Source organism: Petaurus breviceps, unplaced genomic scaffold, assembly GCF_028583685.1.
Source record: "Petaurus breviceps papuanus isolate PSGF00001 unplaced genomic scaffold, PetGlider_PUasm1.0 577, whole genome shotgun sequence".
Classification (NCBI taxonomy): Eukaryota; Metazoa; Chordata; class Mammalia; order Diprotodontia; family Petauridae; genus Petaurus; species Petaurus breviceps.
This window is the reverse complement of record NW_027186389.1, coordinates 429,827-446,140: the sequence shown is the minus strand read 5'-3', so window position 1 is coordinate 446,140 and position 16,314 is coordinate 429,827. Positions and strand designations below refer to the sequence as shown.

General features: G+C 40.4%; 1 protein-coding gene across 1 annotated transcript in view; it reads left to right on the top strand.

The window, feature by feature from the left end:
* The window catches only part of LOC138173299 (binder of sperm protein homolog 2-like), a 4,492-nt gene extending 2,531 nt beyond the window's left edge, over window positions 1–1,961 (top strand). The window contains exon 5 of the mRNA XM_069103273.1: window positions 980–1,961. Within this exon, the coding sequence (XP_068959374.1) occupies window positions 980–987 (8 nt within the window). The 3' untranslated portion in view covers window positions 988–1,961. The remainder of the gene's footprint in view (window positions 1–979) is intronic.
* Window positions 1,962–16,314: the final 14,353 nt, after the last annotated feature.

Below are 16,314 nucleotides of genomic sequence, written 5' to 3'. Positions count from 1 at the left end.
AGGAGGGAGGGAGAGAGTGGACAGGGAGAAAGAATAAGAGGAGAGGAGGAAGAGAGGAAAAGGGAGAAGGGTCAGGATAAAGAGAAGGAAGGAAGGAAGGAAGGCCATTTATTAGGCATTTACTGGGTTCAAAGTGCTATGCTGACAGCTGGGGATAGAGGTCTGGGATGCTGTCCCTTCTCTCAAGGAATTCATTGTTCCTTATTGGAGGGAAGATGTTTTAGAGGAGGTGGGCTTTCACAATGAGCAGAGCAAAGGGAACATTCTAGGCAACTTAGGGTATCTCTCAGCTAAACCAGCCCCAGCCATGGACAAAGGTAGTTAGCCCAAGGGAGGAGAGGCTGAGGGGATCAAGCAGCAGTGTTTCAGAGTGGAAGGGTCTGTGGCACTAGAAGCCAGAACTGGGCTTGGGGGTCATCTTTGTCACAAGCCACCCTAGTGAACTTGTCTTCCCCTCTGAGCCTCAGCTGCTTTCTCAAAGTCATGATGAGGTGTAGAAGGTATTGAACTTGGAGTCAGGAAGAACCAAGTTGAAATCCCACCTCAGACAGTTACTAGTTTTGTTACTCTAAGCAAGTCACTTAATCTCCCTGTTCTTCAGTTTCTGCATTTGTAAAATGAGGGAGTTAGACTCAATTGCCTTTAAAGTCTCTTTGAGTCCAAAATCCATAATACTCTAAAATGAGAAGGTTGGACACTTCGGTTTGAATGTCCTATCTGCCTCAGACTTTCTTTGTTTTTTTTCTCTGGCCCTTGGTTTCCTTACCTGTAAAACAGAGTAGAATAATAAGATCTCAATGTCCCTTTCCATTTCCACCTCCCAATGTTATGACCCATGATCCTGTCATCCCAAAGATGCACAGGGAGGAGCAGAGCCACCACTTCTGGGAAGGAAGTCATGTTTGGGCTCAGACTTCACTGGAGTGACATAGCTGGGCCTGGGGTAAGCTTGTGACTTCCACTCTCTTCTTCCTCATAGATTTGTGAAGAGGAGAATCTTCTGCTACAGCCTGCTTTCCTGGGAGATCTTGGGTCCTCCTCTCATAGTGATGAGACCATGGAGCCGCCAGCCACTCACTGGAGGTCTCCTTTGAGTGGCACAGGCTCCCAGTCCCTCCAGCAGGGGAAGGGGGAAATTCTGGCCCATGCATTCTGTGAATACCTCACTGGCAGAGGAACCCTGCACTCTAGTGGCCTCCCTCTGGCTCTTTTCTTGCCTGGTTTTACTACAGCTTTTCTTCTTCTCTTTTTCCCCCTTATCTTGTTCTGTTTACCCTCAAGGATTATTTGATTGTACCTACAAAGTCAACAAAATTAAGTTGAGAAGGGACCTTAGAGACTACCACATCTCTTTCCTGGGTTTCATGGCAGGGGAAACTAAGGCTGAAGAGGAAAATATCATCGGTTGCATGTTGGTGCTATCTATGACCCTAACATTACTCCTTACCCAAAGAAAATACTACTACCAAATCCCATTCCTGTCCCTAACTCCATCTCTCTTCCCCCTGGTTTTATTTCTGTTCAGAACACCCTTTTTGAGATCCAGAAGGAGCAGAGGGGAGGAGGAACTTAGTTCTGGGGGGAAGATCTCTAGTTATCTGATATCTCATTAAGACTGGAATGCTCTGGTAACCTGGGACTTTGAGTCCCTAAAGAAAATAAAACATTCTGGCCCCAAACTCTGTCTCAGACAGGGTGTGCTGGCTTTACCCCAAGGTGTGGAAGTGAGTCGAGTGAAGGGACCCCATGCCTGCCTCTTGAGTTATTCACAGCCTGGAGAAAGACCACCTCAGTAGTCATGGGATCCACCTTCAACAGAGGAACAAGCAAGCCCTCAGGAGCTCTGGTTTGCATCCTGGCTCAGAGCTAAAGCTAGTTGGGAATTATATGCCTTATATTTTTTTTAAAGCAAACTGATTGAAATTCACAATTTCACAATAAATCCTCTATTTTCCACAGTATGTGTGGTGATGTGCATTTTTATTGTTCTTAATTTTAGAATAAAAAAATCAAAGAAACAGCTTCTATCATGCATAGTTTGTTTTTTCTTTTGCAAAGTGAATCATAACATAACAATAACAAAACTGCTATATTTTCTGTGATCCTTTACTAAACTTCCTTCTGCTTTCATTTAAAATTGTCTAATTAATGCTCTTTCTTTCTTTTCTTCTATTTTCTATACGTCCTTCTCATTACACTGACTTCCCCATCCCAATGGAAACCCCAACCTGTTAATAGAATCAACTAAAAAATGAGCCAACATGTGATCTGTGACTGTCAATAAAAGTCTCCTGTACCTCTAGCCCATCTTCTCTCTGTCAAGAGGCAGGCAGGATCCTTTCACCCTTCATCTATGAGAACAGTGAAAGTCTTCCCCCTTTATATAAGTATTATGATTCTTGAATAAATTATTCTCCTGGTTTTGCTCACTTCACTCTGTATCAGTTCTGACTTTTCTATTTCTCTTCTCATTTTTCATTTTTTTTTCTATTACTGTTTTGGGTTTGGAGAAGGCCTTCTCAAAAACAAGAGAAGCATTGACATGCTTCAAAAAAAACCCACAACCACTATTAAATGGAATTGACTTGTTAACTTGTTTCACCATGGATAAGGAAAATGGGAGAATGTTAATTAATGAACTCAGTTAGACACTATGCTGCGCAGACTTTTTCCCTACACCCTTTGGCAGCTAGGTTGTACTGGGGTAGAGTGCTGGGCCTGGAGTCAGAAAGATCTGAGTTCAAATTCAGCTTCAGACACCAGCTTCATGAGCTTGGGAAAAGAATGTTTATCTATTTCAGTTTCCCCAATTATAAAATGGGAGTCATAATCTCATTTATTACTCAGGATTATGAGGATTAAAGGAGATATTATTAGTAAAGCATTTAGCATAGTGCCTGGCAGATAGTAGGCTCTATATAAGCACTTGTTCCCTTCCCTCTCCACTTTGGTGTAAAGCACTGGGGAAGGCATTTGAAATGGATGATGCAACCTTCATCCAATCACTAAAAAGCTACCCAGGATTTGGAAATAAAGGCTTTTGTAAATGTGGTTTTTAATTCTTTTTCAATTACATGTAAAAAACGATTTAAAAATCCTGATTTTCAAAATTTGAGTTCTAAATTTTTTCCCTCCATGCCCCTCCTTCCACATAGAAAAGTCTAGCAATTTGACATTAGTCGTTCTTGTGTAGTCATGAAAAACACATTCCTATGTAAGTCATGCTATGATAGAAAACATAGACAAAAAACCCCAAGAAACTAACAAAAGGAAAGAAAAAGTATCTTTTTGAAAAAAAAATATTTCCACAGTAGTTGTGTTGTGAAAGAAGAATCAGGACAAAAGGAAAAAAACACAAGAAAGAAAATAATAACAGCAGCATTAAAGTGAAAAATCGTATACTTCAATGTGCATTCAGACTCCACACTTCTTTCTCTGGAAGTAGATGGCATTTTCCATCATGAGTCCTTTGGAATTGTCTTGAATCATTATATTGCTGAGAAGAGCTACATCCATCAAAGTTGGTCATTGCACATTGTTGCTGTTGCTGTGTACAATGTTCTCCTGTTACTGCTCACTTCACTTAGCATCAGTTCATATAAGTCTTTACAGGTTTTTCTGAAATATACCTGCTCATCATTGTATCAGCAATGCCATATTCACAATGCCTATGGAGATTACAAATATGCTATGATATTGGCACAGGTAGATAAAGTAGAAAGCACCCACATTTTCAAGCCTTTAAAACAGAACAGGCTACCTCAGGCAAAGGTCCTCCTCTCCCCACTCACAGCAACTACCCAGCGTCCGGGAAGTGCACTCCCAGCAGCTCCGGCCCCTGGCAGTCCTCAGCAGGAGTCCTTAGCAGAAATTCTGGTTAACTCAAAAAGGGCTTCGCGCTGCCGCTGCCTCTGCTGCTGCCCCCGCCATCGCCGCCACCACCAGCCACCACAGGAACTCCAGCTCGGCTTCTGCTTCCTCTTGCTCCGCCCCTTCCTGCTACGTCAGCAAGTCCAATGGGGCATGGAAGATCTTTAAATCCCATAACCCTTACATTCAGCCCCAAGATCTTTCATGTCCCTTACTTGGCAAAAATACAGTAGGAATAACTGGTGTCAACAAAATTTCACAACAATATAACAAGAATAGCACACAATAAACACAGAAAACCATGTTTTAGGGTGGCGCTTGAGCACAAGCTCCCCATCATTCCCCCCACCCTGAACAAATGGGGCCCCAATGGTAAGGGGTGAAGATCTCTTCTTCTATGGCTACTTGCTGCTGAAATCGGATGTAGAGCTGTCCCTGTCCTAAGGGGTCCCATTTGAGAGGTCAGTTCTTAATATGCTTGATGCCAGGTCCAAGGGTGACACATCACAGTTGCAGACAGGAGGTGACATCCAGCTTAAGCTATCAGGCATCTACAGATGGAGGGTACCAAGCCTGTGGAAACAAATCTAACAAACAAGGTGAACAGACAAAAAACCAAGAAGAAGCAAAGAGACAATAACCAGACTATTGTAGCGTCGCTCACGGTAGAATAAATGATTTAAGGGTACAATTTTGTAATCATCTTCTCCAAAACAAACAATAGTTACAGTGTTATCCCTCCCATATGCTATAATCTCTGCAACCTTTGGAACATCATCTGGCTTCCGTTTTACCCATACTTTAGCTCCTGATTTTATTCTATCAGTAGAACCAAATCCTTCAGTTCCTGTGACAGTTATTTTGGAAGGAGGGTCACTTTTAACAAGTGGCATTGTTTTACAAGGAACAATAATTACTTGAACTATCCTATCATTCTTGTGAATCTGTATGGGCCCTTCACCTAAATTCTGGAATGTTACAACAATTTCTCCTTGATAATTAGAATCTATTACTCCAGCCAATACATGTATTCCTTGAGCTGCTAATCCTGATTTGGGTAAAATCTGTCCAAAGTGATTTTTAGGGATTCTTATGCATATCCCAGTGGAGATTTTTCTTATTTCTTTTCTGTCCAACCAGAAGTCATCTAAACAATGTAAATCATACCCCACTGAACCAGGTGGTCCTGGGTACGGTGCTGGGACATCTGGCCTCAAGGTCCAATACTCAATATTTGGGATCTTGTGTGTTTGTTGTTTTCTAATTTGCAGATTGGGGGTCATCATTCTGGCTAGAGGTGTACTTCCTCCCAATGGTCTATTATTCAAATTACACAAAGCCATGAACAAATTATCCTTCCAATGTTGATATGAATTATTGGAACTTAACTTCCTCAATTGTCCTTTCAGTAATCCATTCATTCTTTCAATCAACCCAGATGCTTCTGGATAATATGGAATATGATACATCCATTCTATATTGTTTAGTATACAATACTTCTTCATTTCATTGCCTTTGAAATGTGACCCGTTGTCACTTTGAATCTGCATTGGGGTTCCATAATGTAGACTTATGAGATCTAGAGTTTTACAAGTGTTTTTCTGGGTTGCATTCTTATAAGTACACCTGAATAGGTATCAACACAAGTACATATAAATATGCATCCTTTATCCAGTGGTAGTGGACCAATATAATCTATTTGACAGATTTGGGCTGGGACTTTTCCTCTTGCTATCTCTCCAGTTACTACCCGTGGAACAGTTCGCTCCTTTTCCAATTGACATATATGACATTCTTCTGCTATCTGTTTTAACAGTGAATGAGAGATACTAATACCTCGATCTTGTGCCCACTGGTGTGTGGCCTGGACCCCCAAATGGCCTGCTGTTTGGTGGACCCATTTTGCTAATACCGGATCATCAGTTCTTGTCAAAGTAGGGACAATATGTTCAGTAGCAATCTTTGCCAGTCGATCAGCATGAGCATTGTACTCACGTTCTGGTGTGGTGGGGGCCACGTGAGCATCTACATGAAAAACTGACAAGTCAGTGACCAAAGACATGTTCCAGATATCTTCCCATAATTCTTTTCCCCAGACTTGTTTGCCATGAATTTCCCAATTTTCATTTTTCCACATGGGCATCCATGTAGCTAACCCATTAGCTACCGCCCATGAATCAGTGAATATATGACACTGTCCTCCTTGTTTTATTTTGATGGCTTGATATACTGCCATAAGTTCAGCATATTGGCTACTTGCACCTATCCCAGTACTTTCCAAAGTCCTTCTAGTACATGGGTTATAGGCCACTGCTTTCCAATGTCTTTTTTGCCCCAAATATTTTGCTGTCCCATCAGTAAACCATGCATGTCTCTTTTGTTCCTCAGTTAATACATCATATCCCTCATTCCACTTTACAGTGGACTTTACCAACTGTTGCTTTGGCTCAGGGGGTGTGTCATTCCTCTCAATTTCTATGTTTGCTACAGATTCATGTAGAGCAGAGACTCCGCTTTTGCCTGTTTTCGCTCTATTTTGAATATACCACTTCCATTTGATTATACTAGCCTCTTGGGCATGTCCAATTCTGTGAGAAGCTGGGGTACTCATTACCCAGGTCATAATTGGGATTCCAGGTCTTAATATCACTTCATGGCCCACAGTCAGTTGTTCAGTCTCCACCAAAGCCCAATATGCAGCTAACAACTGCTTTTCAAAAGGTGTATACTGGACGCCAGATGAAGGGAGTTTCCTACACCAAAATCCCAAAGGTACATTTCGGCTTTGTTGTTTTTGCCATAAGCTCCAGTTTGCATAATCATCTTGTACAGTCACTTGCAATTCCACTGGACCATTTTGCATGGGCCACAAATCTAGGGCCAATTGTATGGCAGCCTTGGCTTCTTCAAAAGCTTTACTCTGCTCAAGTCCCCAATCGAATTCATATTTCTTCCGTGTGACTCTATATAAAGGTTTTAAAATCTGTCCCAAATGTGGAATGTGGTGCCTCCAGTATCCAAACAATCCTATGAACTTTTGGGCCTCCTTCTTATTGGTAGGGGTAGGAAAATCCTGAATCTTTTGTCGGGCTTGAGGAAGAATCTCCCTTAGCCCCTTGTTCCATTGTATACCCCAAAACTTCACATTTTGATCTGGTCCTTGAACCTTTGCAGGGTTAATTTCCCACCCTTTACTTTTCATATGCTCAATTAGAAGGGTCAAACTCCTTTCCACTTCTTTCGCATCTTTTCCCTGTATCATATCATCAATGTAGTGGGTAAGCTGTACACCAGGTAGCTTTAATTCATCCAACTGTTCAGCCACAATCCTGTGACAAATAGTGGGACTATGTATGTACCCTTGTGGCAAGCGAGTAAAAGTATATTGTCTACCCTGCCAAGTGAAAGCGAAGTGGTCCCATTGTTTAGGGTCTATTGGGATGGTGAAGAAGGCATTTGCCAAGTCAATAACTGCATACCAAGTCCCATCATATTTCTGGATCCTTTCTATTAAGGTGATGGTATCTGGAACAGAAGCATACAAAGAAGGAGTCACCTTATTCAACTGTCTATAATCCACAGTCATTCTCCATGTCCCATCTGATTTTCTTACTGGCCAGACAGGATTATTCCATCTTGTGGTTGTAGGGACTAACACTCCTGCTTCAACATATTCCTTTATAGTAGTGGTAATTTCATCTTGCCCACCTGGCACACGATACTGTTTTAAAGTAATTACTTCAGAAGGTTCAGGTAAAGTGATTGGGTCCATTTTTAGTTTTCCCACTAAAACTGTATTAATTCCTATCTTCCTCACAGCAAATTGGTATCTTCCTTCAGTTAAATTCAGAGTCATGCCTCTCAATACATCTATTCCAATGATGTATTCAGGAATGGGTACAACAACCACAGTATATTCCTTCTTAGGTAACTGCCCAGTTTTCATTGTTATTTTAACCTGTCTGGCTGATATTTCAGCGCCTCCTAGACCTGTGATGGTAATAGGAGTTCCATGTTTAAACTTATCGGGTTTCCATAGATAAGTGTGGCCTCAGCCCCAGTATCAAGCAGTGCCCTAGTCACAGTAGTTGATCCATTCTTCCAATATATTGTTAAACCAATATGGGGTCTGCAATCTCTTCTGCATATTTCTTTTATCTGGGCTGGGGCTTGGCCTATCTCCTATACCCCCTGAAGGTGGGGCAAACTTGGATACAAAGATTCAGATTCAGAAATACCTGCGGGGGTGGTTCCTGCTTTCCTGTTCATTCTAATGCTAAGTACCTTTTCTTGGTACAGCTTATGCAGCTCTTCAGTTGGAATACCATCTATTCTTCTAAAGTCCACCCCTGCTCTTAATAGAGCAGTAAACAGTTCCCTTCTTGTCAGTCGAGGCAATTTGTCTTTTTCCCATTCCCCTAAATTGCTTAATTGTGAAATCTTATCCAGCACCTCTGAAAGAGGGTGCCCTATTTCTCCAATTAATAGAGTCAGAATTAGGTGCTTATATGCAGGAGGAGCCGTCTTCACTATGATATTTCTATGAGGAACTCCTAGGGGGGTATCATAATATGCATTTGCATCTCCAATCAGGATAGCAGTTTTCATTGCCTCCTCCTTTAGCTTTCTCATACAGTCTCTAAGTGAGTACCAGGGTCTGTCTCCCCTAGGCCACATAGATTCAGTAGGATATTGCTTTTTGCATCCGTCTGCAGCTAAAGCTAGAAGATTAGTTTTGTTATTTCCTCCTTGCATATGGTGATCCCTAAAAGCCTGGTGTACAAAAGGATTCTGACTGATACTTATGAATTTTAAGCAGTCCTCACTGTCCAGTGTTATTCCTCCTGCGCCTTCATCAGTGATTCTTACTATCCAAGACACTAAAGACTCCCCCATTCTTTGGGTGAATCTACTCAATATATCAGTGATCTCCTGTTGAGTGAAATCCTCAATTATCTCCCTGGACTCTGTTTTGCTTCGGTGGTTCTCCTGTCTTCTTCTTCGTATGGGGAGAGCTTCTACATTAGAAGACTCCTCATCTAACCTTGCTCCATTCTCCTCACACACATTCTCCTGGAAGCTGTCAGGGCAACTCTGCCCAGCCTGTACAAAAGCTGCATGCACATTCGTTCTGCTAGTTTTTTGCTTCCTTTTAGCTACATGAACAGTAGCTTGCTCCTGGACCACATGAGTCTCTCCAGTTTGGTCTTCTGAGTACTGTGACACAGAAGAATCCTCAGGCAAACCAGCTGACTCCCTAGCCATCTGAGCTCTTTCCTTCAGCAGCTTATCCCTACTTTTACACATAAGGTGATAACTTGTTAGCAACACCCAGCCTCTCCTGCACACTCCTGACAGTTCTTTGCCTGGTTCTATGGGTATTACTTTCAAACATCTTTCCAAATCTCCAGGTTCTCCCTCTTTTAGCCTTGGTTCCCAGTTTTCACAGGGCCCTGTGCTTTTAGCCCATTCTCTGGCTAGAGAGGAATAAGGCAAATCCTCCCATCCTGGAATAGCCATTTCTCCCTCTAAAGCCCCACTGCTTCCAAATAGAGGCCTGACATTTTGTGATCCCATCCTGGTCGCCAAATGTATCAGCAATGCCATATTCACAATGCCTATGGAGATTACAAATATGCTGATATAATTATCCATCACAAAATACATCATGCTTGCCATATGGGGAAATAAACTAGAAAACTTATTAAGATACCAAAAGACTGAGTCCCAAAACCAGAAAGTGAAAGCCATCAGAGTAGTTATGATATTGGCACAGGTAGATAAAGTAGAAAGCACCCACATTTTCAAGCCTTTAAAACAGAACAGGCTACCTCAGGCAAAGGTCCTCCTCTCCCCACGCACAGCAACCACCCAGCGTCCTGGAAGCGCACTCCCAGCAGCTCCGGCCCCTGGCAGTCCTCAGCAGGAGTCCTTAGCAGAAATTCTGGTTAACTCAAAAAGGGCTTCGCGCTGCCGCTGCCGCTGCCTCTGCTGCTGCCACCGCCGTCACCGCCACCACCAGCCACCACAGGAATTCCATCTTGGCTTCTGCTTCCTCTTTCTCCGCCCCTTCCTGCTACATCAGCAAGTCCAATGGGGCATGGAAGATCTTTAAATCCCATAACCTTTACAATCATTCCTTTTAGAAAAATAGTATTCAATTACATTCATATACCACAACTTGTTCAGTCATTCTCTAGTTGATGGGCATCCCCTCAATTTCTAATTCTTGGCCACCACAAAAAGAGCGGCTATAAATATTTTTATACATATAGGTCCTTTCCCTTTTTTTGATCTCTTTGGGAAACAGACCTAGTAGTGGTATTGCTGGATCAAAGGGTATGAAGTTTTATAGCCCTTTGGGCATAGTTCCAAATTGTTCTTCAGAATGGTTGGATCAGGGCACAACTCCACCAATAATTCACTAGTGTTCCACTTTTCCCACATCTTCCACAGCATTTATCATTTTCCTTTTTTGTCATGTTAACCAATCTGATAGGTGTGGTGATATACCTCAGAGTTGTTATAATTTGCATTTCCCTAACCAACAGTGATTTAGAGCATTTTTTTATATGACTGTAGATAGCTTAAATTTCTTCTTTGGAAAACTCCCTGTGCATATCCTTTGATAATTTATCAGTTAAGGAATGATTTGTGCCCTTATATATTTGACTAAGTTCTCTATATATTTGACAAACGAAGCCTTTATCAGAAACATTGGCTATAAAAATTGTTTCCAAACTTTGTTTTCCTTCTAATCTTGGTTGCATTTGTTTTTGTTTGTGCAAAAAAAATTATAATTAATTAATTTATTTTAGTTTTCAACATTCATTTCCTTAAGATTTTGAATTTTCTCCCCCACTCCCTCCTATCACTTTTCCAAGATGGCAAACAATCTGATATAGGCTCTATTTATACATGCATATTAAACAGAGTATTGATAGTCATATAATGTAAAGAAGAATTGGAACTAATGGGAGGAACCATGAGAAAAAAGAAAAAAAAACAGAACAACAAAAGAAAAGGACAGCAAGCAGTCTGCTTCCATCTGCATTCAGACTGGAGAGTTCTTTCACTGGATGTGGACAGCATTTTCTATTGTGAGTCTTTTGGAGTTGTCTTAGATCCTTGCATTGCTATGAAGAGCTAAGTCTATCAGGGTGAGTCATCTGTGCAAAAGAATGTTTAATTTGATAATCAAAATGATTCATTTGGCAGGAAATAGGGACTTTGGCAAACACTCCAGTAGATGCTCTAGGGAAGATACATATTAAAACTAGAAGGTTAGGTCATGTGTGTGTGTGTGTGTGTGTGTGTGTGTGTGTGTGTGTGTGTGTAAACTGAGATAATCAAATTACTCTCCCTCCCTTATTTAAATGATAAAATGCTAGGCCATGGTACTTTAACAAGGTGGGAACATGCCTTGAATTGATCAGATAAATCAAAGGTATGTAGAGTCTCATATGAGCCATTCTGTGAGTTGGAAATGTCTCTGCATGGGAAGAATGTTTAGAAAGGCTAATTTGGGCCTGAGAGAGATTGGAATTTGAGTGAGCATCTGATGCCTGAGGGGAGAGTCAGCTCTGAGAAAGAATTGTTTGGTAGGGAAGGAGAGGGTCTTTTGCCTCATCCTCGGCCTTCTTCTTCCCTGCCTTTACCAGAATAGGACCCTTTAAATTTTGGGCATGTGGGTAAGTCCTCATCATCCCATTGGTAACCTGCCAACATCCCTGGAACAACAAAGGACAGTGGTTGCATAGTGAGTTGAGGACAGACTGGATTTAGATTCATGGTTCCACAAAAGCCCAGCAAAGGAACTCTGCTAAATCTTGCTTCATGAGAACATTAGAAACATCCCAAAAAGGGAAAGGACTTTTAGAAAAAAGGAAATGTTAGTTCTCCCTTTGGCAAATGTGCTCACTAAGTTTAAGTCCACTTTACTCTACACTGGATATGAGCTCGTAGGAGAGGGCAGCAAAGACTTAGCTGGATTTTCCTTTGAAGCTTTTGGTGCAAGAGTTCTAATTTCACTGTTTTCCTCCTGTTCCATGCTTTGCTCCTTTTTGTCCCCAAAATATGTGTGTAATGTTGGAATCTTCTGTATGCTTTGTTTCCTTTGCCTGCTCATTTTGTCACTCAATTACTTGACTTTTGGGCTTTTTGCCACAGTAGGACTCTGCCACCAGACAGGGGAGCTTTCGTCCCAAACACTGGGGTTTTCTCAGCTTCCAGAGGTATTAGATGGGTGCCCTTTCTGAGGTCTCCACACCATCTGGCAAGCTGGACACACACCCCAGAACCTCCACCCTAGACTGCAATCCAGATCCAAGCAGGTTAAAGCAAGAGCGATTACCTCTCAGACTGGTGCTTGGTCCCCCTACACTCTGCAGACCAAGAGCTGAAGCCACCAGGTGGCGCTGGTGGGCTGTGCCAGCGTCTCAGTGGCTTTTTGCCCTGGGGGTAAAAGCCACGCACTCCCACTTACTGGTTCCCAAAGTCCAGACTGTACTGACCTCTCACTTTGTCCTTTGTGTCTATGTGTTGACAAATCTGGAAACGGCCACAGCTGCTGCTGATCTGGAGTCCCTCTGGCCAGCAGCTGGTCAGGCCCGCCCTGGGGCTAAAGCCTCGGTGTGGGGCTTGGCTCGGCTCCTAGAGCATTGTACTAGATTCCTGCCGGCCTGCCGGGCTGTCCTCAGTGGGAGGTTAGCTTCTCTGTGTCATTTTGTGGGTTCTGCAGCTCCAAAGTTTGTTTAGAGTCCCCTTTTTACATGGATTGGGGAAGGTGGAAGCTGGAGCTGCGGGAAGGTGCTTCTACTTCTCCATCTTGGCTCTGCCCTCCAGGAATACACTTTAAAGGACAGGAAATAAGCAATTACAATGGTCCAGAAGCAACTTGCAAAGGCAAGTCCAAAGACAATAGAATCCTATTATTCTGAATGAGAAGAATCACTTTTAGGAGACACCATGGACTCTGTATTCACACCTGAGACCACAGATGGAAATATGAACTGGGCTCAAGCCCAAAAAGCATTCTTGGAGGAGCTCAAGAAAGATTTTAAAAGCCAAATCAGAGAAGTAGAAGATAAATTTAAATCTACAGTGACCAAATTGGAAAAAAGTCTCACTGAAGAAAACAAATCTGTAAAAAGTAAAATCTGTGAACTAAATGGAGAAACTACCTCCCTAAAAAAGGACCTTCAAAAACCAATCGAAGAAAATAATTCACTAAAAATTAGAATCAGTCACATTGAAGATCAGGACTCTATGATGCACTGAGTTAAAAAAAAACATGAAGGTTGAAAAATTGGAAAAAAGTGCAAAATATCTCACTGGGAAAACAACTGACATGGAGAACAGATCCAGGAGAGATAACTTAAGAATTATTGGTCTACTGGAAAGCCATGGTGAACAAAGCAGCCTGGACAACAATATCCAAGAGATTGTCAAAGAAAACTGTCCTGAAGCCTAGAATCAGAAGGTAAAATAGTTATCAAAAGAATTCACTGGACTCCTCCTGAAAGAGATCCCAAATTGAAAACTCCAAGAAATATAATATCCAAATTCCAGAATTGCAAGATTAAGGAGAAAATATTGCAAGCTGCCAAATAGAAACAATTTAAATATCATGGAACTACAGTCAGCATTACACAGGACCTAGCAGCTTCTACATTAAAAGATAAGAGGGATTGGAATATGATATTTTGTGAAGCAAAAGAGCTAGGACTGCAACCAAGGATTAACTACCCAGCAAAACTGAGCATAATCTTTCAGGCAAGGAGATGGTCATTTAATGAAATAAGGGACTTCCAGACTTTCCTGATGAAAAAGCCAGAGCTCAATGGAAAATTTTTTTTTACATTACATTACATTACATTACAAGACTCAAGAAAGACATAAAAGGGTAAACAAGGGAAACACAGACTCACACATGCACACCTGCACATTCATGCACACATGCACTTAACTTGGGATGCAAGAAGAGCAAACTATTTACATCCCTATATGAGAACTTGATAACTGTCAATATTGAAATTTATATGATTATCATGACCTTTAAAAGGGATATACATAGATAGAGGGTGTAGGTATAAATGAACTGATCTGATGAGAGAATAAAAACCTTATTAAGGGGTTCAAAGGCACTGTTATGGGATAAAAGGAAAGGATGAGCCAGAAAAAGGTAAATTATGTCATACAAAGAGGCATAAAAACATACTATAGTAGAGGGGAAGGAAAAATGGGGATGAACATCATTTGAACATTATTCTCACTGGTTGTGGTTCAAAGATGGATCAACATAGCCAGTTAAGTTTAAGACTCTAACATGAAAAGACAGAAAAACTCATTAAATAGAGGGAAAGGAAGGAGGGAGAAGATCACTGTATGAAATTTACTCTCATTGGTTTGTGGTGAAAGGGGGAATAGCATACTCTGATAAGTATAAAAATCTATTGTGTCCTATAGGCAGTAGGAGGGTAAAGGGGAGATAAGAAGGGGAGGGTCACAGGGAGAGAATATTGAGGGAGGTGGTGGTCAAAATGAAAACCCTTAAAGAGGGGAAGGGAGAAGGAAGAAACAAAAACATAAGAAGGGGAGGGAATAGGATGGAGGAAAAGAGACAAATAGCAATCATTACTGTGAATGTGAATGGGATGAACTCTTCCATAAAATGGAGGCCAATAACAGAATGTATTAAAAACGATAATGCTACAACATACTGTCTACAAGAAACACATTTGAAGCAAGGGGATATGCACAGGGTGAAGGTAAAAGGCTGGAGTAGAATATATTATGCTTCAGTTAAAGTAAAAAAAAGCAGGGATAGCAATCCTTATCTCAGATAAAGCAAAAGTAAAAACAGATCTAATTAAAAGAGATAAGGAAGGAAACTATATGCTGCTAAATGGCACCATCGAGAATGAAGCAATATCATTACTTAACATATATGCACCAAGTGGTATAGTATTGAAATTCCTAGAGGAGAAGTTAAGGGAATTAGAGAAAGAAATAGATAGCAAAACTATACTAGTGGGGGACCTTAATCTCTCCCTCTTTGAACTTGATAAATCTAACCTCAAAATAAACAAGAAAAAAGTTAAAGAGGCAAATGGAATTTTAGAGAGGTTCAATATGATAGATCTCTGGAGAAGAGAAAAAGGAATATACCTTCTTCTCAGTGGTACATGGTACATACTCAAAAAATGACCATATACTAGGGCATAAAAACCTCACAATTCAGTGCAAAAAGGCAGAAATAGTAAATACATCAGTCTCAGATCATGATGCAATAAAAAACATATGCAGTAAAGGGTCATGGAAAGATAGACTAAAAACTAATTGGCAATTAATTTAATCCTAAAAAATGAGTGGGTCAAATAAGAAATTATAGAAACAATCAGTAACTTCATTTAAGAGAATGACAATAATGAGACAACACACCAAAATTTGTGGGACACAGCAAAGTCAGTTCTTAGGGGAAGTTTTATATCCCTGAGTGCATACATGAATAAATTAGAGAAAATGGAGGTCAATGAATTGGGCATGCAATTGTAAAAGCTAGAAAAAGAACAAAATGAAAATCCCGAATTAAATACTAAATTAGAAACATTGAAAACCAAAGGAGAGATTAATAAAATTGAAATTAAGAAAGCTATTGAATTAATAAATAAAACTAAGAACTGGTTTCATGAAAAAAACAAACAATAAAATTGATAGACCTGTAGTCAATGTGATAAAAAGAAAGAAGAAAACCAAATTATGAATATCAAAAATGAAAAGGGTGAATCTACCTCCAATGAAGAGGAAATTAAAACAATAATTAGGAATTATTTTGCCAGATTGTATGCACATAAATTTGACTATCTTAGTGAAATGTATGAATATTTACAAAAATATAAGTTGCCCAGATTAACTGAAGAGGAAGAAAATTGCTCAAATAACCCCATCTCAGAGAAAGAAATCGAACAATCCATCAGTGAACTCCCTAGGAAAAAATCTCCAGGGCCAGATAGATTTACTAGTGAATGCTATCAAACCTTTAAAGAACAATTGATTCTAATATTCTACAAATTATTTGGGAAAATTAGAGAAGGAGTCCTACCAAATTCTTTTTATGATACAAATATGGTACTGATACCTAAATCAGGAAGAGATGAAACAGAGAAAGAAAATTATAGAACAATCTTCCTCATTAATATAGACGCAAAAATTTTAAATAAAATATTAGCAAAAAGACTACAGCAACTTTTCTCAAGAATAATACACTTTGATCAGGTAGGATTTATTCCAGAAATGCAAGGGTGGTTTAATATTAGGAAAACCATCAGTATAATTGATTATATCAACAATAAAACTAGCAGAAACCACATGATCATCTCAATAGATGCAGAAAAGGCTTTTGACAAAATACAACATCCATTCCTATGACAGTATAGGAATAAT